Source organism: Podarcis pityusensis (genome assembly GCF_964106645.2).
Source record: "Podarcis pityusensis genome assembly, chromosome: 11".
NCBI classification, from domain to species: Eukaryota; Metazoa; Chordata; class Lepidosauria; order Squamata; family Lacertidae; genus Podarcis; species Podarcis pityusensis.
The window spans coordinates 50,840,631-50,864,976 of NC_138036.1; the positions used below are offsets into that span (position 1 = coordinate 50,840,631).

General features: G+C 44.3%; 1 protein-coding gene and 1 long non-coding RNA gene across 5 annotated transcripts in view; one reads left to right on the forward strand and one right to left on the reverse strand.

Annotated features, from left to right (window-relative positions):
- Positions 1–1,256: 1,256 nt before the first annotated feature.
- CDC42SE2 (CDC42 small effector 2) overlaps positions 1,257–24,346 on the forward strand; it is a 100,288-nt gene continuing 77,198 nt past the window's right edge. The window contains exon 1 of one of the 3 annotated variants that reach the window (XM_080973286.1): positions 1,257–1,873. In XM_080973286.1, the coding sequence (XP_080829412.1) occupies positions 1,404–1,873 (470 nt within the window). In that variant the 5' untranslated portion in view covers positions 1,257–1,403. Of the gene's footprint in view, positions 1,874–2,039; positions 2,156–24,346 lie in introns of those variants that run through there. The other 2 variants (XM_080973287.1, XM_080973288.1) reach the window with 2 other exon arrangements.
- On the reverse strand, positions 12,527–16,062 carry LOC308458402. Of its 2 annotated transcripts, none has more exons than XR_013977364.1 (3): positions 14,276–16,062; positions 13,595–13,655; positions 12,527–12,981 (listed from the first exon to the last, which is right to left on the reverse strand). It is a non-coding gene; the product is annotated as an uncharacterized lncRNA (long non-coding RNA). The 2 variants fall into 2 exon arrangements; XR_013977365.1 differs by having other exon boundaries at positions 13,595–13,633; positions 14,266–16,062.

The following is a 24,346-nucleotide window of genomic DNA, read 5'->3' on the forward strand; positions in this document are numbered from 1 at the left end:
GTATGGAGTGTAGGGCTGGGCAATATATCAATACAGTGGACCCTCCAGATACAAACGTAATTCATTCTGGGGGTCTGTCCGCAACCTGAAAAGTCCGTATCTGGAGGCGCCACTTCTGTGCACGGAGTGGCACAATAGAGCACTTCTGTGGATATGCGCAGGGCGCAACCGGGAAATATATACTTCTGGATTTGCCACATTCGCAACCCGAATCCGGAGGGATACACAAGTAGAGGTACAACTGTATGTCATCCACAACCACTTTGAAATCTGTGTCACGATACTGATTTCATCGCTTTTGACCTGGCAATATATCATGCATCATGATGTGCATGTGTGATGCAAAAAACAGAATGTGGTGAAAACTGTGAAGCCACTTGATGCCTCTGCATAGCTCCATCCTTTCCCCCCAGACATCATAATATATTGGTATATTGAGATGTTGAGCTGGTGATATATCACAATGTCAAAACCAGACATCACTCAGCCCTAATGGAGGGTAGAGCTGAAAGACATGCCAGGAAGGCTGGTCAACAATAGACCTGATGGCGGAAATGTTGCCAGTTGCGGCTTCTGCTATCACTGTGGCATCTTTACCTGACAACCCAGAAGGCACTAAGTAAAGGGAGGACCAGGGCCATACAGGCTGAATTTCATCTATTGATTTAAAGTGATGCAGGTGGCGCTGTGGTCTAAACCACTGAGCCTCTTGGGCTTGCCAATCAGAAGGTTGGCAGTTCAAATCCCCATGACGGGGTGAGCTCCCATTGCTCTGTCCCAGCTCCTGCCAACCTAGCAGTTCGAAAGCACACCAGCGTAAGTAGATAAATAGGTACAGCTGCGGCGGGAAGCGTTTCCGTGCACTCTGGTTTCTGTAACAGTGTTCTGTTGCACCAGAAGTGGTTTATTTATGCTGGCCACATGACCCAGAAAAGGCGAGATGAGCGCCACAACCCCATAGTCGCCTTTGACTGGACCTAACCGTCCGGTGATCCTTTACCTTCACCTATTGATTTAAACTAAAGCACCAGCTTGAGTGATATATCCGAAACGGCAGAGGGTAGGTTGTGACTGGCACCACAAGAAACCAGTTTGGCCCTATCTGAAAGCGCACCCACCCACCCACACCAGCTGCTACATTGCGTTTCCTGAGAGAACCCTTTCCCCCCCAAACTACAATTCCCAGAGTCCTTTGGTGTGCGTGTGTGTCTGTGTGTGAGGGGGAAAGGCGAGGTTACAACAAGCATAAAGCCGTTTCAATTTGTGGTGCAGACGCCTCTTGCTGGTCGCTGGACAGCACCCCGCCTCCCCCCCGTAGCCAGCCAGCCAGCCAGCCGGTCTTCCCCCGTCTTGCCCCTGCTTTGGCGCGCCTCTTCCCCGCCTCGGGTCCCCCCAGGCCGCTCATGCGCGGTTCTCCTCGCAGTCCGCCGAAGCGCCTTCGCAGCCCCTCCGAGACGCGTCTCTCGACCGGCACTCGCTCCGTGTCAGCGGGCTGGGGAGGAGGAGGAGGAGGAGGAAGAGGAGGAGGTCCTACCCATCTACCCTCCCGCTTGCCGGGGCTGGGGGAGAGTGAGCCGGAGCCGCCGCCGCCGCCTCCTCATCCCTCCGCCACCCGGGCTGCTGCTGCTCCGTCTGCGCGGGCTTCGCCCCTCCAGGCAGACCGAGGCCGAGCCGAGGGCGCAAAGCGAAAGGAAGCGAGCGGGGACGGCGACGCCTCCTTTCCCCCGGCCGCCTGCCTCTTCGCCCGCGTCGGCTTCAGCGCAGCTTCCTCTCCGCCATCCCCGGAGCTGCGGGGAGGGGAGCCGAGACCAAACGCGACAGGACGCCGGTGCAGAAAGGGAGCGAGACAAAGGAGGCTGCCGGAGAGGGAGAGGTGAGTGGCGGGCAGAGAGAGCGAGACGCCTTGTTAGGGACGCTTCCCCCCCTTCCTCCCCCGCAAAGCCGGGCGTTCCATTGCTTAGGAGGGTGGCGGCGGAGAGACCAGGTAAGCCCCCCCCCCGCCTTCCCCTCCCCTCCCCCGCAATCGCATCCCGCCTCTCAAGCCCGCAGCGGCGAGAAGGCACTGATGGAGCGGCGCGCTCGGGCTGCGTAAAGGTGGCGGTGGCGCAGGGCAAGGATCTTGGCTGCAAGAATGCTCAGCCCTTGGCGATATAAGGTGCTCTTCTTGGGAAGCTGGGAGAGGGACAGGGGTGGGTGGGGTTTTTTTCTTCCCACCTTTGCATCTCCCCAGCGATGTGGAGTCCGAGGCCTCCCCATACCCTGGCACCCTCGGCTGCAGCCCCATGATCCATACTGGGGGCTGGGGGGGGGTTGAAAGTCTGGGTGTTTTGTTTTTTCCCCTAATCCGTCCTCGGCTCCATGGCGCTGCCCTTTCCTTCCCAGGGAAAGGAGGGGTGCCGAATGGGAAATAACATGGCAAGAAGGTGAAGTCTCAAATACCAAACACACGCACGCCCCGACAAGAATTCAGAGGCAATAGGGGGAAGCGTCAGGAAAAAAAAGGAAAGCGTTGGCTGATTTTTGTGTGCTTTCTGGGGATGGAGCTAGCTAGCCATGCTGCCAGGAGCTGGGTCTCGCGGTGCCATACCAATCGGCACCTCTGCCATTTTCAGGAAATGCTACCCTATCGAGTCTTCTTCGTATATGCAGAGGTTGGAAAGAAAATGATGGTTTTCTGTTTTCTCTAAATTCTGTCATTGATTGGCTCAGTAAGTAAAGGGGCGAGAGTCTTCGCTCATTCCTCTCCCACTCAAATAGCAGAGCAGAATATGGACAGCATTTATGTGTTGCATTTTCCTTATGGGGTTAAAGCGATAGAAGGTGCACCCACCCTCCCATTTATTTACAATGTCTCAAGATGCCAGGTTCGTTCTTGCAATAATTGCTGCCTGGGAAATCGGGAGCGTGTGATCTTTTAGTAGCCAGCGTGCACTTGACGGAAGTGGACAACGTCAACAGTTGCAAATTTTTTAATTGCTGGTTCTGGGTGAAGGTAATAGTCACGAGGGAGAAGGTGGTGTGTACAGGTTGTTCAGCAGCAGTATTTCCTGGACTCAAGGACGAATGGAGTCTTCTTTACTTCTGTAGTTTGCTTGGTGTGTGTTTTTCCTTGGGAGAGAGGGTGTGGTGGTTATGTCTCTGTAATGCAGCGCTGCTAAGCATTGCGTGGAAGCAGGAGGCTGCTGCTTGTGCATGTGTAGTAGAAACAGATCTTGCAGGGCGGAGGGAAGAGATGTTACCTTAGGCTTAATTTCCGAAGCTCCCACTGTCAAAACAATATACTAAAATAAATGCTTAGAAGAGAGGAAGCTAGCTAACAGTATGTGCTAAACCTCCCCATAAAAATAGATTTGATTATATTATTATATATATATTCCAGTTAATATATATTCAGTGATATTCATCTAAGTTTTACCCATTGAAATTAATTAACCTAAGAGCCATTTTCATTAATTTCTATGAGTATTTTTACCAGTTGGCTTAAAACTCTTGACATTCAGCAACAGCTCAGTCCCATTCATATTTACTCGGAAGATAGCACTGTATGAGATTCATGAGGCTTCATTCCAGATAAGGCTGTAAGTCATATATCCATTTACCTGGAAGTAATCTCCACTAACTCACTGGGGCTTGCTTTTCAGTACACACAGAGGTGTATTTAGGATTTTGGCCTGAATTTATTGAGACTCCTTTTGTGTGATGAGTTTCCCCATCCACAAATGATTTCTCCAAGCTGCTGCAAAATGCATGGATCCTGGCTCCAGAGTGGCCAATCTGATGTAAATTAAAGGGTGATGCATGCTTTGAAGTGAATGTGCTTTCAAATCAAATCCTGCCTTTTCTTAAAGAGATGCAGTTTAAATACAATGGCATAGGCATATCTACAGATAATTGAAATATTCCTGTTACTCTGAACTGAAACCTAGAAGCAATGACTGTAATAATGCTAAGCTAGCGCTTTCTAAATGATGAGTTCATGTTTTAAGGATACTTTTAAAAAAATAATAATAATGAAGGAAACTAAGTATTTAGTGTTTTGATTATACTCATTTTCAAGATTCATTCCTAGATCATGTTTATATATGGATTCATATTGTTTATGACACAGGTATATTTGGACATGAACATGACTGTACAAGTGTGTGTTCTTCTTTCTCTCTTTGACCAGTATACTCATTATTTTTTATTGTACTTAAGCCCCATTCTTCCCCTCTGCCAAGGAATTCAAGGCAACAGATATGGTTCTCTCCTGTCTCATTCAATCCCCAGGTGTAACAACCCTATTAGATTAGTTAGGATGAGCAGCAGTTAATGGCCCAAGTTTACCCAGTGAGCATCATGTCTGAGCGAGGATTTGAACCCACATCTCCTAGTCTGACACGCTAACCATTATACCACATTGGTTCCCATTGGGTAGACATTTCCAGCACTTGTATCGGGCACAATGAAGGGAATACGCTGGTGTGGCCATTCTCATGATCTGCCCGGACACTGAGGTCCAGTGCCGAGGGCCTTCTGGTGGTTCCCTCGCTGCGAGAAGCCAAGTTACAGGGAACCAGGCAGAGGGCCTTCTCGGTAGTGGCACCTGCCCTGTGGAACGCCCTCCCACCAGATGTCAAGGAAATAAACTATCTGACTTTTAGAAGACATCTGAAGGCAGCCCTGTTTAGGGAAGCTTTTAATGTTAAATAGGTTATTGCATTTTAGTGTTTTGTTGGAAGCCGTCCAGAGTGGCTGGGGGGACCCAGACAGATGGGTGGGGTATAAATAATAAATATTATTATTATTATTATTATTATTATTATAATATTTGGCCTGGGCAAAAAGAAAACCTGGGAATCACTTCGGTTTGTGGTAACTCATTGGCTGGCAACAATGTTATGTTGGAGCTGTAACAGGGCACTTTAAAGTTTCTTACAGCTACAATGTGATGGCTGTCAAAGTTTACTCTTGCCTTTGGTGAGACGGATCCTTCGGGGGAGAGAAAGGAAGAAAAACAAGAGAGGCAGAAAGACCTTGTCTGTCTAATGTAATTTATTTTTTAACTATTTAACTGATTTTAACTATTATGTATTTGTTGTTGTTCTTATGCAAGTGACTGTCAGGTCTTCAGCTTGCCATTTTTGGTGAGTCATTTCCAGTTGTGTCCTCTTTTCACCTCTCTGGCCCCATGCTTTGTATAAAACTGCTACTCTGCATCTATTGCTGACATGGAAATATAAACCTGTGCTTTTTTCTGGTGGTGTTACATCCTGGTTTCTCTCATGAAAGGGCAAATCTGGCCCCCACCCTAGCTATAATGCTGCGTTGATTTAGGAGTCACGCCCCCATCCTAAATGTCTGTTTTGTCAACACGCTCTCTTTCAGTAGCTCAGCTGATATAGTGTAGAATGTTAATCACTAACCATTGGTTCTGGTTTGATTTCAGCTCAGAAGACGAGATGTTTTATCCTCTTGTTTTCACACAGCCCTCTCACCTCTAGCCAGAGCTTTCTCAACAAAATAGAATCATAGAACTGGAGAGTTAGAAGGGACCCTGACAGTCATCTAGGCCATAGCTGTCAATGTTTCCCTTTTTAAAGGGAAATTCCCTTATTCCGAATAGGATTCCTCACAAGAAAAGGGAAAAGTTGACAGGTATGATCTAGGCCAAACCCCTGTAATGCAGGAAACTTTTCCCCAATGTGGGGTTCAAACCCACAATCCTGAGTTTAGGAGCACCGTACTCTACTGATTATGGGATGCGGGTGGCGCTGTGGGTTAAACCACAGACCCTAGGACTTGCCGGTCAGAAGGTTGGCGGTTCGAATCCCCCGACGGGGTGAGCTCCCATTGCTCGGTCCCTGCTCCTGCCAACCTAGTAGTTCGAAAGCACGTCAAAGTGCAAGTAGATAAATAGGTACTGCTCTGGCGGCAAGGTAAACGGCGTTTCCGTGCGCTGCTCTGGTTCGCCAGAAGCGGCTTAGTCATGCTGGCCACATGACCCGGAAGCTGTACGCCGGCGAGATGAGCACCACAACCCCAGAGTCGGCCACGACTGGACCTAATGGTCAGGGGTCCCTTTACCTTTTGCTCTACTGATTGAGCTATCCCAGCTCCTAATAATTCACCTCTCTAGTCATTCAGGCCACATTAAAATCCCAGGCTATCCTCAAATCCCTACACTGGTTTGCTATCTATGGGCATCCATAGCCCCCCTGAATGAACCATAACCCCCAGATTGCCAGCTTTCACCTTCTAAAAAAAGAGTATGTTTTTAAGGATTTGCGGAATCCGTAGATTTGAAGAGCCTGAGATACAGGGCCAAATGTACAGGTACTGTTTTTCTCACTTTTGTGCGTGAGAAACTGCTTTGTAGAAAAATTCCTAGGAATGCCCTTGTTTCTATTTGTCCTGGACGCAGCATAAAGTTTATGCCAGAAACTCTTCCTCCTAGCCCTTAAACCCTTCTCTTGCCTTGCGCCTCTTAGTACTCTGCTCATATCCCAAAATATTCCTGCTCTGCTCATATCCCAAAATATTCCAGCTCCCTTAAATATTTTTTGCCCTTTCCTCACCACTTCCCACTTAAATGTGGACCTCTCTTGCAGAGCACTTATGGTATCATCTCTCCTTAAAGCTACCTTTTCTGTGAAGCCTTTGGCACGACCTCTTAGTCATCCCCTGGTGAAAGTAAACATAAATACATGTACTAGAAATGGGGAAATGTGACAATTTCGTTTCTTGTTTCGTTTTTCCAATCTTAAATCAGTTCTCTATGTTTCTATATCTGTTTACAGTTCTTTTTAAAAAAAATCCTCATAAAAATCAACTAGCATCTTACTGTGAATTTCTCCTAATACACATGTTTTTGTGTGCAGTTTCCCTAATGTGCATGTTTTCGCAAAGGCAGTGTCCCTTAGCACAATGCATTTTGTATATTGTTATCACTCATTTATTCCTTCTATGCCCACCTTGCCCTAATATGTGCATTTTTTTAAACACATTACATGCCTGGAAAACTACACTACAAAATTGAATGTGTGCGTTTCAAGAAATGGTTGTGTTTCAGTTCATGTATTGCTTTGGAAAGTGCACATTTTATGCTGTGAACTGCCCTAAGATCTACAAATTAAACAAACAAATAAATTATTTGGTAGGTTCAGATTCTCTCTCTCCCCCCCCCTCCGCCCCATTTCTACACGTGTAACTAAAAATGCATTTTTCATTTCCATTCATTGCTTACTTTCCATTCCCTCCATTACTCACCTGTAGCAAATCTTAGATTGGAAGCTCCTTGGGTCAGGGACCTTTCTTTTGTCTCTTGTTCTGCAAAGTGCCGTGCATATTGTTGGCATGGTATACTAATACTATTAACAGGATGAGGCCATAAAGTTTCTTCTTGGACAATTTTGCCCATTCAATTTCCATTCACTTAATGGAGTTATGTAGGCCGATCAATATTTGATACCTGCCCATATATCCATAATGTCTTGTTTAATTTTTTATTATGTAAACCCTTTTTGTTTGTTTGAGTCACCTTATTTTCAGCTGTTCTCTTCAGTGCAGTCCTAAAGTAAGCCTTCTCAAAAGTAAGCCTTACTGACTTTGTTAGAACTGACTCCAAAGTAAGTGGGTTTAGGATCGTGGCCTTAGCTATTATTGAAAGCCCCTCTCATACTGTATTTTCCCCATGTCTCAATTATTTTAGAGCCTTGCGTTTTGCTCTGTGTCTTCTTGTTTCTTGGGTTTACACTGACATTTCCTTCTTTGCCCATGCATGCTGTGTTAGAGATAAGTATTGGGAGGGTGATAAGGCCTTAAGTCATTAAATGCTTCCACAACTGAGGAGTCTTATCAATTTTCCTAGTCATTTAAGTCATTTTATGTGTTCCTTGGATGAAGAGTGGTATATAAATTTAATTAATAAATAAATAATAATAACAGGGACACGGGTGGCGCTGTGGGTTAAACCACAGAGCCTAGGACTTGCCGATCAGAAGGTTGGCAGTTCGAATCCCTGCGACGGGGTGAGCTCCCGTTGCTCGGTCCCTGCTCCTGCCAACCTAGCAGTTCGAAAGCACGTCAAAGTTAAAGTAGATAAATAGGTACCGCTCCTGCAGGAAGGTAAATGGCGTTTCCATGTGCTGCTCTGGTTCGCCAGAGGCGGCTTGGTCATGCTGGCCACATGACCCGGAAGCTGTACGGCCAATAAAGCGAGATGAGCGCCCCAGCCTCAGAGTCGGTCACTACTGGACCTAATGGTCAGGGGTCCCTTTACCTTTACCTTAATAATAATAATATTTTTTCACTACAATTTAAAGTAGGTAAATAAATACTTTTGGGACTGGGTCCTTATATATATCAGTAGGTTGTCTCCTTGATTGACAGGCATTAGATTCTCTGCTGGCAGCAATTATCTGTGTTGACTTCACTGCCAGAGCAGGGAGACCATAGTCCTCCAGATATTGCTAAACTAAAACTCCAGTAATCTCTGACCATTGCCCATGCAAACTTGGACTGATGGAAGTTAAGAGTCCAGCTGCATTGTGCTCCCCAGTTTTGAGGGCCATGGATTCCCCACTCTTTCTTTGCCCTCATAAAACTTTCTTACAGCATAACCCTATTTTCTCAGGGGTGAGCCCCGTCGGGTTGAGTGAGGCTTACTTCCAAGTGGATATGCTTAGGATTGCAGCCTTTAAGCCCTTTTGCAGTTAAGACAACTCTGCCCGCTTCATAACTGGCTTGCAGCTTGAACTGCTACTAATTCTGGTTTCAGAAATTCCCAATAGCAGTTCCATGATGGTAATTTGCATTGCCTTTACATAATGCAGCAACTTCCATATTGTTGTTGAAAGGGAGTAGAGAACAGCCAATTCTTAGCGTAGAAAGAGAGAAATCGGAGTAAACAGATAATAATTTTATCTGGAAAAGTAAAGAAGATACTAGTTACCTGTGGGAAGAGAATCTGTCTGCTCTCAAAACAATACTAAATGTGAATGCGCCTTCTGAGATCCTGGCCCTCTGCTAAGGAATAACTTTGTCAACTTCACAAGGTTTTTGTTGCAACCAGTGCTGGCAATCCCTTATGCCCAGTGTTCGTTTTCTAAAAAAAATGTTTAGGGGTACTCTCATTTTGACTCAAGAAAACCACCATTTTATAGTTCAAATCAGGGAAAATAAATACAGTTAATGGACAAAAGTACAAAGATTCACAAAACGTTTAGGACAGGCATAGGCAAACTCGGCCCTCCAGATGTTTTGGGACTACAACTCCCATGATCCCTAGCTAACATGACCAGTGGTCAGGGATGATGGGAATTGTAGTCCCAAAACATCTGGTGGGCTGAGTTTGCCTATTCCTGGTTTAGGGGTATGTGAACCTCTGTGTCCCCCCCACCCCCAGAAAAGAAACACTGCTTACGCCAAATGTGTGTGTGTGGGGGGGGGGGAATCCTATTTGTGTGGCAAGAAAACCCAAATGCATTTTCCATAGCTTCTTAGTTTGCCTGAGCTGTTTGCAACACAATACCAATATTGAATTCTGTCGCAAGGACTTGTGGGGACAGAAATATGTGCTTGTCCAGGAAATCTAGCTCCCTTCCCCCCCCCCCCTCTTAAAAACTTGGGTCAAACTTTCTTTTTGCTTTTTGAGGCTTCTGTGGATATTGTCTACATACCCTCAAACTTCTCTTCACAGCTAAGGTGGTCTAGAAACTTAGGGTATGGCAACAGTTGTCTATTTTGGTAGATTTAATAAGCTTGAGTAGCTGGGCACAGGATTTCTGCCTTTAAAAGGAGAACAAAGAGAACGGGGGTTCTTGGGTCACCGCACATCTGTATCAGATGTCCGAAATCCAGTGCAAGCAACTTTGCTCTGGTACAAAGACTTATAAGCAGTTCCACACCAAATCCCTGCAGCAAGATAAAGCAATCTGCCTAGTGGCCTTTCGGTAACGCTGACCCCCATATTGCTCTCCTGCAGCCTGCTTCATTTGAACTGCCATTATATGAGCAAAGGCTCCTCACCTCTTGTCACGACAGAAAGACAGCAGGAGTTTTTTCAACATCTTGTCATGGTATTCCTTGCCTATGACAAGGGGGAGAAAACTTGACTGAATTCAGCAGAGAGGGAAGGGCAGTCTAAGTAACCAAAAGGGAGCAACAGTGTTCAGACTCAGAGGCCTGCTCAGAGTAGCACTAATTCAGATTCATTCATTTCAGTGGGTCTGCTTTGAGTTGGGCTTCACCGAATGCAACCCAGTGTTGTAATCAGAGTAAACGTATTAAAATCAGTGCTGGCTATTTCCCTGTTGTATCTCTTCAGGGTGGCATGCATTCTTTCTTACTGAACAATTTTTTAAAAAGAGAAATGATTTTGTGGTAAAGTGTAAAAAAAACAACATGTTGACGTGGTACAAATCGGTATAATTAGCATTTTCATGAGTGAATGCCATATTGTCCCCTAGAAGCATGTAATGGAAAATGGATTGCGGACACAAAATCAATTTACCTCTGCCTTGTAAATAAACCACTGTGACCGAGGCTACTGGTTGTCACTCTTGTTGATAGTGTTTGGCTTTATTTTTTAAAAAATATATGATTTCCACCCTGCTTCATCCTTCCCTTCCTTGGTTTGCTCTTGTTCGAATCCCAAATCAAGAATGACTTTATTTAATTGTTTGGAAGCTGGATCAATAATGTGGAGTCTTTGCTACTCTATTAAGCTTATTTGTATTAGAATTTTAAATGAGATTGACATTTTAAGCATTTTTGGTCTCCTTTCTTTAGAGGTGATTAACACATCAGGGTTAGAAATGAAGTATGAGGTTGATGTATTACTGATACACCTTAAATAAAACAATCTCTTGGATGTTGGTGAGCCCTAGAATTAGTTTTGGTTGTTTAATGGTAGCTTACTACTTCAATTTGTGCCATATTTATTTTGAGATGGATTTGGGACCACCATGGTGGCTAATAATAATAATAATAATAAATTTATATACCACCTATCTGACTGCGTTGCCCCAGCCACTCAACCAAAGTGGCTTGCGATAGAGAGAATATATACAAATTGAATATTGACTGCTTGCCAGATATAAAAACTTACAATGTCTGGACCACTTCTGAAGTTGGCTCCCAGTTTCATGCTGAATCTGTGTAGCAGTAGGAAAACTTTCCTTACAGGGCTTGTTCAGGGCTTTGAATAAGTGGCCACATCCCTGCTTACTTCTGCTGTTCACTGGAAAATGTTCTGCCTGCCACCAAGTACCGTATTTTTTGCTCTATAAGACTCACTTTTTTCCCTCCTAAAAAGTAAGGGGAAATGTGTGTGCGTCTTATGGAGCGAATGCAGGCTGTGCAGCTATCACAGAAGCCAGAACAGCAAGAGGGATTGCTGCTTTCACTGCACAGCGATCCCTCTTGCTGTTCTGGCTTCTGAGATTCAGAATTTTTCCCCCTTGTTTTCCTTCTCCAAAAACTAGGTGCGTCTTGTGGTCTGGTGCGTCTTATAGAGCAAAAAATACGGTAATTGTGAATGTGCTAGGGACAGCCTGTGTTTCTTCCATGCAACTGCATCCTCAGGTTGCTCCATGCAGACAGACTTTTAAATGTGTGTCATGCTAGTTAAATGAAAACTTAGAAGGGTAGTTGATTCTATAGGGGGATTTAGAATCTGAATTAATTCATTAATTGCATCATGCTGGTCAGCTTTACAGTGTGTGTATGTAGCTACTGCATCTATGTGACACTCTGTGCTCTGGCAAGTGGGTTATGTTACCTTAAACTTCCACTTTTAAAACTTGATGTGCCATAGGCTGTCCAGGTTGATGTGGGTGGCACTGTGGTCTAAACCACTGAGCCTCTTGGGCAGGGGTCAGCAAACTTTTTCAGCAGGGGGCCGGTCCACTGTCCCTCAGACCTTGTGGAGGGCCGACTATATATTTTTTTTTTGGGGGGGGGGGAATGAACGAATTCCTATGCCCCACAAATAACCCAGAGATGCATTTTAAATAAAAGGACACATTCTACTCATGTAAAAACACACTGATTCCGGGACCATCTGCGGGCCGGATTTAGAAGCCGATTGGGCCGGATCAGGCCCCCGGGCCTTAGTTTGCCTACCCATGCTCTTGAGCTTGCCGATCAGAAGTTCAGCGGTTTGAATCCCCGTGACGGAGTGAGCTCCCATTGCTCTGACCCAGCTCCTGCCATCTAGCAGTTCGAAAGCATACCAGTGCAAGTAGATAAATAGGTACCACTGTAGTGGGAAGGTAAACAGCATTTCCATGTGCTCTGGTTTCCATCACGGTGTCCCGTTGCACCAGAAGTGGTTTAGTCCTGCTGGCCACATGGTCTGTCAGTGGACAAACGCTGGCTCCCTTGACCTGAAAGCAGGATGAGTGCCACAACCCCGTGGTCACCTTTGACTGGACTTAACCATCCAGGGGTCCTTTACCTTTTACCTTTATGCCTATGATCTTGTCTGTCTGCTTAATACATCTGATAAAGTAAGCTATTGACCAGCAAAAACTCAGCCCACATATAAACCAGTTAGCCTGAAAGGTGCCACAACATTTTAATTATATATTTGTCATCTTGCTGCTACAGACTTAATGTGGCTCTTTTTCTTGAACAGTTAGCTTAAGTGGTTCCTTAGACGTCAAGATGATTGATTTTTGCTTGCTCCAAAACTTATCTAATGTATCTTCACAGTAGAGTACTTGTACAATAGTAGTACTTTATGACACAAGTAGGGATAAAATATTTAATTCTCTGCAACTATTTTCGGGCAGAACAATGAGCTATTTGTTCTCTCTCTGTATAAAACAGGATCCAGAGACAGCAAGCCATTTGTTTGCGGAATAACTAGAGGTCACACGTGGCTTCTAAACATACTAATGTATTATAAGGTTATAATTAATTGTGTAATTCTTGCTTGCAGATGAATTTCTCTCTTCCACTCTTCCTCTCAGGTTCAGTTTTCATAGCAACTTAAATCTGTGAAGTACACAATTCTTCAGATAGGGAAATTGTGGTGCTAGGCAGGTAGTATTTCATATTCTTCTGCATACATTTTAATATAGGTATATGTCATGACATATGTATATATTGAATGAAATAAGAAATAAGAAAATATTTAGCAAAACCCTTCCGCCGATATTTAGAAAACTGTTATATAAAACAAACTATTGCGTGTGTGTTTTGGTTTTTTTTCTTTCTTTCTTTCAATCGAGCACAATAATCTTTTGTATTTGTTTAGACAGTTTTGAAAACTAGCTTGTTCATAAGAATGTTGATGTTGTCGATCTTCATTAGTTGTAGAATGTTTTACTTTTTGTTTTACAGAAGGGGAGACATTATCTGACCCATAAGCCTTTGTCCCCTGTATTACCCAGCACCTTACAAAGTCATGATTGATTGATTGATTGATTGATTGATTTATATATACCGTAGCCTTTACATTAGTGACAACCAGGAATGGTCAGGTAGATTGAGATCTGCAGCTAGATCTCTGGGTGAGTTGCAATAGATCTGCAAAGGCTTCTGTCCTCCGATACTTAACCAGTGGTAAGTGAACTTTAAAAGAAAATAAACCTCTGGGTAGACTTACCTTCTGCTAATCACTTCTGTCAGCTTTCACGTTCCTCACCTAAAATAGTATAAGTCTGATGCTTCTTACTTAGATAAGGAAAGCTGTTGACTAAATAAAAACTTTGCTACTTTCCCTCCAAAATATATTTACAGTACTGTAGACTCGAAGCTAAAATGACCAAATCTTAAGAGTGCTTTATTTTGTTTCATTTTTAAAAGTTTATTCCATCACTGAATTCGGATTCAGTTACTAACTCTCTGAAAGGAATTTGATATTAAGTTGTTTACAAGGTACGTTCGTGAGAATTGTGTAGTTCACACTCCCCTTTCCGTGTCTAAGGAGATTTCATGATCCCTGATGCCAGAAGGGATTTTGGTACAACAGTGGCAATTTGTCTAACCACTGTGATTGTAGATGCTTATGCAAAACACAGTGACCGGAGACTTTCATTTGCTTCCATGCCTTATGCTTGGCAATACATTAAGTACTGTGCATTAATCATATCACGTGATGATTTCCCCCTAATTCCTTTGCAATCATTTGTGTGCCCGTCTTCATCCTCATGCAATTGCATGAAGCTACTGTGGTTCAAATGATGATTCTTTGCTTTTACAAATTGTTTGCAGAACCAGTTTACCATGTGGTCATTCAAAAATATAGTAAGGCAACTTTGTAAAGATACAACTAACCTTCAAAAACCATCTGCAGATTTCTTTTTCTCTGGTGAATAAGAGATTTGTCCCAGTAGGGTGCATACTCAGGTGTTACGCTTAGTAGATCCTGTGGGAATGCTTGAGGACAGAACAGTAGAGACATTGACATTTAAGACTAGAATGGAAAGTTTAAACATAATTATTTGTTTAGGTTGCCTAATGTAAGTTATGTAATTGCATGTAGGTATAATGTTTGGAAAACTACTAGTTGTGTTACTCAAAGCATTCATTATTCTCTCTGCCCAGTACAGTACTTTGAAATTAAAGATCTCTATAGAGAAGACATTAAGTCTCCTTCACCCAAAATATAATGTTGCTGGGCAAAGGACCTTTTTAACCGCATGTACTGGAATGTTGTAACTTCTAGGGAAACATCTCCATTAGTATCAAAAATAATTATGTGTTAGTGCAAAAGTTCAGGGGATGCACACCTGATCTGACTTTGTGTCTGGTCTGGAATACTTTGTTGTGTCTGTTGTATGTTATTTCAACAAGTTGTGGGTTTTTAAAATAAAAAATATGCCTCTTGTCCTGTCTGAAATAACGGACCTTTTCCCAACCCCCTTGTATGCTTTTTCCTTACCATAATTCAAGGTAAGGGTGGTATTGTGGGCAGTGACTTCTGGGGAAGGGCGCTGCAAATTATTTTTCTAGCATTTCCTCCCCCTTGCTCCTGCTCTCAAGTTAGGGAGTGTGTGCCAGGGAGAGGGGACCATTGGAAAAGAGAGTTGTTAGAAGGACTGGATTCAAGTTCCACTTGCGTTATTAATTCACTGTGTGGGCAAGTCGCTCTCTCTGAGTTTCAATTCCCCACAAACAAAATCATGTCCTCATTGTGATGTTGCGAGGGCTAAGTACAATAAAGGCTGTGAGGTTCTTTGTAAAAATAAAAGTTCCATGTATATGTTAAAAAAGAAAGGAAAAAGGTAAAGGACCCCTGGACGGTTAAGTTATAAAAAGCAATGCCCTAGCTCAATACTTTCTACAGTACTTACACTGACAGCGACATCACAATGTCTTCAGAAAAGGCCTTTCTCAGCTTGCCTCCTTCAGATTATTTGAGCCAGGGATGCCACAAATAGGGTTGCTAAGTTTATCCTGCTTCTCCTCCTCTTTGTGCTTTGGTAAAAGGTAAAGGTAAAGGACCCCTGGACAGTTAAGTGCAGTTGAAATTGACTATGGGGTGTGGCACTCATCTCTGCTTTCAGGCCGAGAAAGCTGGTGTTTGTCCATAGATAGCTTTCCAGGTCACGTGGCCAGCAGGACTAAACCGCTTCTGGCACAACGGGACAGCGTGACAGAAACCAGAGCGCACAGAAATGCCGTTTACCTTCCTGCCGCAGCAGTACCTATTTATCTACAGTGGTACCTCGGGTTAAGTACTTAATTCGTTCTGGAGGTCCGTTCTTAACCTGAAACTGTTCTTAACCTGAAGCACCATTTTAGCTAATGGGGCCTCCTGCCGCCGCTGCGCCGCCAGAGCAAGATTTCTGTTCTCATCCTGAAGCAAAGTTCTTAACCTGAAGCACTATTTCTGGGTTAGCGGAGTCTGTAACCTGAAGCGTATGTAACCCGAGGTACCACTGTACTCGCATTGGCGTGCTTTCGAACTGCTAGGTTGGCAGGAGCTGGGACGGAGCGACAGGAGCTCACCTTCTCATGGGGATTCAAATCGACGACCTTCTGACTGGCACGCCCAAGAGGCTCAGTGGTTTAGACCACAGCACCACCCATGTCCCAAATAAACAAGCACACAATCACTGATAGGTCCAACCGCCAACCGCATTGAAGATGATGCCTCCTCAGCTGTTGCCATTGGCTGTGGGTTTCTTGTGATGTCACAAAAGCACTTGGCAACTGAGTGGATATACAGGCAGGCCAAGGGGAAAGCCCTTTTCTATTTCTAGCAGGACACACCTGGCCATGGATGTGAAATTCAGCACTGCCCAGGTTTCTTCCACTTGGAGGAGGCAAACTGGTGAATGGAAGGAGGCAATCCTCTGGCAGTGGGATGCTAGGGAGCAATAATAAGGCAAGTTTGCTTGCTTGAGGGCTGCTGGTATCTCTGATTAGAAGCTGGCAGACATCTTATGATGCACCTAACAGTAGCTTCTGGTGCAATGGAACACCATGATGGAAACCAGAGCGCATGGAAACACAGTTTCCCTTTCCGTTGCAGAGGTATCTATTTATCTACTTGCACTGATGTGCTTTCGAACTGCTGGGTTGGCAGGAGCTGGGACAGAGCAACGGGAGCTCACCCCATCACGCGGATTTGAACTGCCAACCTTCCAATTGGCAAGCCCAAGAGGCTCAGTGTTTTAGACCACAGCGCCATCCGCATCCCTTTACCTTTGCCATGTATATGATAAATTCCACAGAGGTGATGGCAATAAGTAGCTTGTAGCTTGCTAGACCCATTGCTCAGGTTCTATGGCTCCCAGTAAGTCCATGTAGGTAAGTGGGAGAGGGTGTTTTTTGGGTTTGTTTGTTTTTTGGAACATTACTAGCTTATTTTTCAAATTTCAAATTTTCATTTATTGTGCCCATGGGTCTAGAGCAGGGGTGGCTTTTTTTGGCCCAGCCACATTGAGGGTTGGTCAGCCCTCTGAGGACTGCATGCCATCATTTGTGCATGCATGTCATACATGTTCAAATTAACACAGCACATGCACACAGTGGAGGGAACAGAGAGACTTGGTAGCATGCATAAACACTCACTCTCAGCAAGCACGCTATCTCCCCCTACCCCAACAGTGCCATGCAGAGGAACAGCACAGCAGATTTGCTCTCTAGGGTACTGCTGGGACCATTATCATCATTAATTGAATTTATTTACTGCCCTATACGTGCAGGTCTCAGGGTGGTTTACAGAATAAAATCAAAATATAAAACCACAAAATAATAATAGTAATAATAATAATAATAATAATAATTAATAATAATTTATTATTTATACCCCGCCCACCTGGCTGGGCTTCCCCAGCCACTCTCGGTGGCTTCCATAAAAATATTAAAATACTGTAATACATCAAACATTTAAAGCTTCCCTAAACAGGGCTGCCTTCAGATATCTTCTAAAAGTCTGGTAGTTGTTGTTCTCTTTGACTTCTGGTGGGAGGGCGTTCAACAGGGAGGGTGCCACTACCGAGAAGGCCCTCTGCCTGGTTCCCTGCAACGTAGCTTCTCGCAGTGAGGGAACCGCCAGAAGGCCCTCAGTGCTGGACCTCAGTGTCCGAGTAGAATGATGGGGGTGGAGATGCTCCTTTAGATATACTGGACCGAGGCTGTAATCCAAATAATAACAAAAATCCATAATCAAAATAATAACAACAACCCAATAACCCACTCCCTCCAAAACCCCACATTTTAAAAGGGCATAGGATGTCAATCAGATCAGCCAAAGACCTGGTTAAAAAGGAACGTTTTTGCTTGGTGCCTAAAGGTGTATAATGAAGGTGCCAGGTGAACCTTCCAGGGGAGAGAATTCCACAGACAGGGAGCTGCAGAGAAGGCCCTGTTCTCATGTTGCCACCCTCTGGACCTCTCGAGGAGGAGGCACATGAAGAAGGGCCTCAGAAGATGATCTCAGCTGCCGTGTGGAGGGAGAAAACAGCTCCAGTTGGCAGTCATTGATGGCTTCCAAAAAGATAGGGTGGCTTGCAATTGTCTTTGAGAGCAGGTGCTTTGACTGCTCTCAGTAATAATTGTGACTCTCTTTAGAAGTCAACCACAGAAATTCACGTGGAAGCAAATACACAGTTTTCTTGTGAACATGGGTCACAAGAAGCAGTTTTGGGGTGCAGTTTGGACAGTAAAATATCAAAGGACGAGAGCAGACACAGCAGACAGCTCTGAAACTACCGTATTTTTCGCTCTATAAGACACACCAGACCATAAGACGCACATAGTTTTTGGAGGAGGAAAACAAGGAAAAAAATATTCTGAATCTCAGAAGCCAGAACAACAAGAGGGATAGCTGCGCAGCGAAAGCAGCGCTCCCTCTTGTTGTTCTGGCTTCTGGGGTAGCTGCGCAGCCTGCATTCGCTCCATAAAACGCACAAACATTTCCCCTTACTTTTTAGGAGGGAAAAAGTGAGTCTTATAGAGCAAAAAATACGGTATATGGTCAGTGCTAAAATGAATCAAGTCTCTCTAGCAGGAAGCTCCAAGCATTTAAACCTGTTGCTCAAGATTTGGAACGTGGCCTATCTCATAATAGCCAAAATTGCAGTGCTCAGCAAGCATGTGCTCATTTCTATTCCTGAACCAGCTTCTGGGGAGAAGCAGTGAGACCTACAGTGACAGTCACAAAGTTATCTATGCATTAAAAATGCAGCTGTGTTTACAACTGATTACCTAGGTAGAGGGCTAAATTGCAAGCCAATTATAATAATAAATACAAAGTGTTATAAATTGCATTTGTATAGCATAGCTCTTCAGTGTCTCAGATATGGACTAGGTTTGTGGGTGTGTTTTAAAAATCTCATTTTATACAATAAGGCACTTAATTTTGTGATTGCAAAGCAGCTGCAGCTTTTCTCATCGATAAGAAAAGTGTTAGTTTGTGAATGCCATTTCATATTTACTTCAGCAATGTATCTCATACCGGATGTATCTGAATTTTGTGTGTATGTGTGAAACTTAAACGTAGCACCTGGAAGATATTGGTTGTACTCTTTTAGTTGCAATGTGAATTAACTGAGTTTCATTCATGCCATAGGGAGAGGCATAACTTTTAAGGGACTTCTATAATTCTCACTCCTGCCTGTTTTCATAACGCTCAGAGCTAGTCAGAATAGTTATCTCAGCCCGTGGAATTTGTGGAAGTCACTTTCATTTAGATAATGTGCTGTTTGGTTTTTTATTTAATTTGGCACTTCTTGTCAAAGCACTTCTGAGCCCGAGTCCATGTGGGACACTCAAGTTTAATAGCACTTCTCATAATAGAGGTTCTGGCAAAGTTTAGTTTAAAACCTGCAATTCATCATTTGCAAATTATGCTTACACTGACTTTGGAAAGCAAAGGTCAGCTTCGTGCATTTTTGTATCCACAAGCACAGTTCTGCATTATGAGGACTCCTTGGGGGACGTCACTGTGTTTGTCTTTAGGTGCCACAGGCCTCGCGTATGCTCACCTCAATTGACCTCTCATCTATTCCCCCTACTCCAAAAATAAAAATAAAAATTGAACAATGTGACAGATTAGATATGCCTAGCCAGTACTCGTGTATGGCAAGCAATGTAAGTTTTATTGAGGCTTCTCTTTGAGATTGGAAAGTGTCTTCGAGAAAAACAAGCATCTTTCCCTATGAGGCAGGGCTTCCCCAACTTGGGTCTCCAGCTGCTTTTGGACTACAATTCCCATCAATCCTAGCCACTGGTCTTGCTAGCTAGGAATGATGGGAGTCGTAGTCCAAGAACAACTGGAGACCCAAGTTTGGGAAGCACTGTTTCTGAGGCAATCCACAGGGTGAATTGGGGGAGCCAGCTGTGGAGATAGCGACTGCTTGTGTGGGCTGTGCTGAAATTGTTGACATCTCTTGGTAGTGGTGGCGCTGTGGTCTAAACCACGGAGCCTCTTGGGCTTGCTGATCAGAAGGTTGGCGGTTTGAATCCCCGCGACAGAGTGAGCTCCCGTTGCTCTGTCCCAGCTCCTGCCAACCTAACAGTTTGAAAGCATACCAGTGCATGTAGATAAATAGATACCACTGTAGCGGGAAGTTAAACAGTGTTTCCATGTGCTCTGGTTTCTGTCACGGTGTCCCATTGTGCCAGAAGTGGTTCAGTCATGCTGGCCACATAACTCGGAAAGCTGTCTGTGGACAAATGCTGGCTCCCTCAGCCTGAAAGCGAGATGAGCGTTGCAACCCCACAGTCGCCTTTGACAGGACTTAACTTTCCAGGGGTCCTTTACCTTTATGTTTTTACCAGTGCTGAAGGAAGAGTTGTCTTATTAATAGCTATGTAGTGGCTTGAAAAATGCATATTATGCTGTTTGGAAGTATGTGTCATTGCTGTTGAACAGTTCTGTTTGCAAAACAGGTTCTGTTTACATTCCTTAAGCCCTCCAGGTGACTGGAGCCTACACTCCCATCAGCTTCAGCTAGCATGGCCAATGGCCAAAGATGATGAGAGTTATAGTCCAACAGTGACTGGTGGGTACTATGCCTAATACTCCTGCTTTATTTGTAAGTAGGTGAATCTGCAAAGAATTGCAGTTCTTTCTTTCTTTCTTTCTTTCTTTCTTTCTTTCTTTCTTTTCAAGGAGAGGAAAATATGAAGAGAATCACTCATTCGGTCTAACCAAACATAGGGATGCCTTTATCAATGTGGAGTTCTTGGAAGGAGTACGTGATAAAGTATAAATGCAGTTTAAACACTTCAAACAGTGAAATAAAAGTCGGCTGAAGTGCAGAGATTGCCTGAGAATTGCTATTAAAAAATTGTATATCTGCAGTCAGAAACCGGTTAACTGGAGTGTTAATAAAAGAGATGAGCTACATTGCTCATTACAGATGAAGCAGAGTTCATGGATTACAGCAAATGTAGGTTAGGTAAGTGTTTAGTTTAATTAGAGAAAAAATGTTTTAAGGCAGAGAAATCAGAAGTTAATGGGGGGGGTGGAGTCCTAGGTATTGCAAGGTATGAGGGAGTCCTCCCTAGGAATGTTTTGGGGGTTGTTAGAGTATGTGCGAGATAACATAATCTTGACATAGTGTGAATGATAAAAACAAATGCATACTTTGTGTTCAATGGCTGTAAATGAGAGTGGTGGATTTACCAAGGATCAGTTATCTCTCTTGTTAATTAACTGCCATCTTTGGAAACAAAACAAAACAAAAAAATCACCTCCCTCCCCTCACAACATTTACACACCATTTGACTGTCATAAAGCGCCAAAGCAGTTCACAAAAGGAGCAAGACAATCAAATTATTGGTAAAGAACAGTTGAAACAACTATTATGAAACATTAAATGATAATACAATTATTTATAATTGAAGAATTACCATACATCATCGGAGAAGACTTGTTCCTGTGTCTGAAATAAAGCTTCATTTTTGCAGAACCACAAGCCTTATTCTACCATTGTTAGTATCCATCCAAGTTCGTCTTTAATTCTGACATTTTCAGAATTACTCATACCACTGTTTGAAAAACTTCCTTAATCACACATACTTGGATGAAAACACCCATTTGTCCTTGCATACAGTTCATCTCCTTTAACAAATAGACCCCTTTGTTAAAAGATACAGCCCATTTATCTCAGCTCTAGCTGAGCTAATATAGCTGTTATTTCTTCCCGGAGAATAAATTTGATAGGAAACAGCTATGGGTGGGCTTATCTCATGCAACCAGGTTGTTGTCCCTAGAAAGGTGGTGACAGTGGGAACCTTTGTAAGGTCCCGATTCATTAAACACTCTGCAGTCGACTTGTTGAGGTATGAGACTGCTTTGCTAACATTTGAAATGTTTGCCAAGACTTTTTAAAGGACATGTAAAATTTCAAAGCTTTTGTGGTGTCAGCTTTGAATAATAGGACACTCTACTAAGTCAAGGCTCTCACTTGCCCCAAATATGTGGGGAATGCTTGCCCCAACTACGCCACTCCAGTTGGAACATGTACAGAATCTGTGATAGGAATTGAGCAGAGAGCCTTGTTTTGAGAAGAAGTGCTCAGTTTTTCAGAGAAGAAGAATAAGAAGAAGAGTTTGGATTTGATATCCCACTTTATCACTACCCGAAGGAGTCTCAAAGTGGCTAACATTCTCCTCTCCCTTCCTCCCCCACAACAAACACTCTGTGAGGTGAGTGAGGCTGAAAGACTTCAGAGAAGGGTGACTAGCCCAAGGTCACCCAGCAGCTGCATGTGGAGGAGCGGGGAATGAAACCCAGTTCCCCAGATTACGAGTCTACCGCTCTTAACCACTACACCACACTCCAACTCATGAATGATAGGATATGGCAGCACCTAACACTAAAGCTTTTCCCCACAAGCCTTGATAAACTGTCTTTTATGAATTGCTGCATGTGGGCAGGATCAGGCCGAGAGTATCTACCAGCTGTGAGTTGCTGCACTGCATAAACCAAGAGGGTCACTCAGGATTTCCTTTAGCGTTGTAGGGGATGCTGAGATGAAAATCTCTCATCATGCTCACTTACCCACAATGCATCATTTCTGACTCTGCATCCTTTGTGACATTAATCAGGACCTGTAGGTGGACCTCTCCGGCTGCGCGCTCCTTCACTCATGTCCTAAAAGTTGCTGTCTTAAAGCAACTAGGTTCCATGCACAGTTGGGCCAGCACTGGATAAGGAAGAAGGATCCACTCTGTCTATGTTCAGTGGTGCTGGGTTGGGTCCTGGCTAAGTTAGTTGTGAATGGTTCCTATCAAAATCACCAGGCCGTAAATTAAGCCTGTTGAAGGAAAGTGATAAATTGGTTAATTCTCCATGAGTCAGCAGAGACGACTCATTTCCCACAAGGCAGCTGCAGACGTCTTGTAACTGCCTTATCGGTATTGCTGGGCAGAATTGGCGCATGAGGCTAGGTAGATAAGGCGCTCAGGCTATGGCATTTGTTGTGGTAGGACATTGGGAGAATCTGTGTGAGACTGTGTGGAACAGAAAAAGGAAGAGGAAGAATTGGGATTCTGGACAAGACCGAAAAGTTGCAAGATTTTGAAAGCAGCTGAATTTAGGTCCAGTCGTGGCTGACTCTGGAGTTGCGGCGCTCATCTCACCTTATTGGCCGAGGGAGCCGACGTACAGCTTCCGAGTCATGTGGCCAGCATGACTAAGCCGCTTCTGGCAAACCAGAGCAGTGCACGGAAATGCCGTTTACCTTCCCGCCAGAGTGGTACCTATTTATCTACTTGCACTTTGATGTGCTTTCAAACTGCTAGGTTGGCAGGAGCAGGGACCGAGCAACCAGAGCTCACCCCGTCGCGGGGATTCGAACCGTCGACCTTCTGATCAGCAAGTCCTAGGCTCTGTGGTTTAACCCACAGCACCACCCGCGTCCCCAACTCCCATGGTACATACACCCAAACCCAAACTCTCTGCTATCTAGATTATTTAGGCAAAATATTTCGTAAGTCACAACCTGCTTCTTTTCAGTCTCATCAGATGCACGAGATGTGTAAGATGACAGGGAAGGTATCTTCTGATTCTGTACATACACACTATAGCATTGGTTGTAGAGCGGTGGGTCAAGACCCACTTGGTCACAGCCTAATCCAGGCTTCCTCAAACTTGGCCCTCCAGATGTTTTGAGACTACAGTTCTCATCATCCCTGACCACTGGTCCTGCTAGCCAGGGATCATGGGAGTTGAAGGCTAAAAACATCTGGAGGGCTGAGTTTGAGGAAGCCTGGCCTAATCCAAGGTGGGTCACAACAGGAGCACTAAAAGGTAAAGGTAAAGGGACCCCTGACCATTAAGTCCAGTCGTGACCGATTCTGGGGTTGCGGCGCTCCTCTCACTTTATTGGCCGAGGGAGCTGGCATACAACTTCTGGGTCATGTGGCCAGTATGACTAAGCCACTTCTGACGAACCAGAGCAGCGCACGGAAATGCCGTTTACCTTCCCACCGGAGTGGTACCTATTTATCTACTTGCACTTTGACATGCTTTTGAACTGCTAGGTTGGCAGGAGCAGGGACCGAGCAACAGGAGCTCACCCTGTTGTGGGGATTCGAACCACCGATCTTCTGATCAGCAAGTCCTAGGCTCTGTGGTTTAACCCACAGTGCCACCCGCGTCCAACAGGAGCACTACTTTGATACAAATAATTTAGGTAAATTAGAACTTGTCAGCCTGCTTAGAACTTGTCAGCCTGTCTTTTAGGATGTTCTCTTCAAGTAGCAAACTGTGTTTCCTGAACTTAAATACTGAAATCACTGACAGAGCTGCTCATATGGGTAGTTTTGCAGAGATTACAGTGTGTCAGTGCAAAGTTCCTATTTCCAGTTCTCTAAATCACTTTCTGTTGCTGCAGCATACCACAAACTGGCAAATTGTTGCAACCCTAAGGGAATCTGTGACTTCCCACAT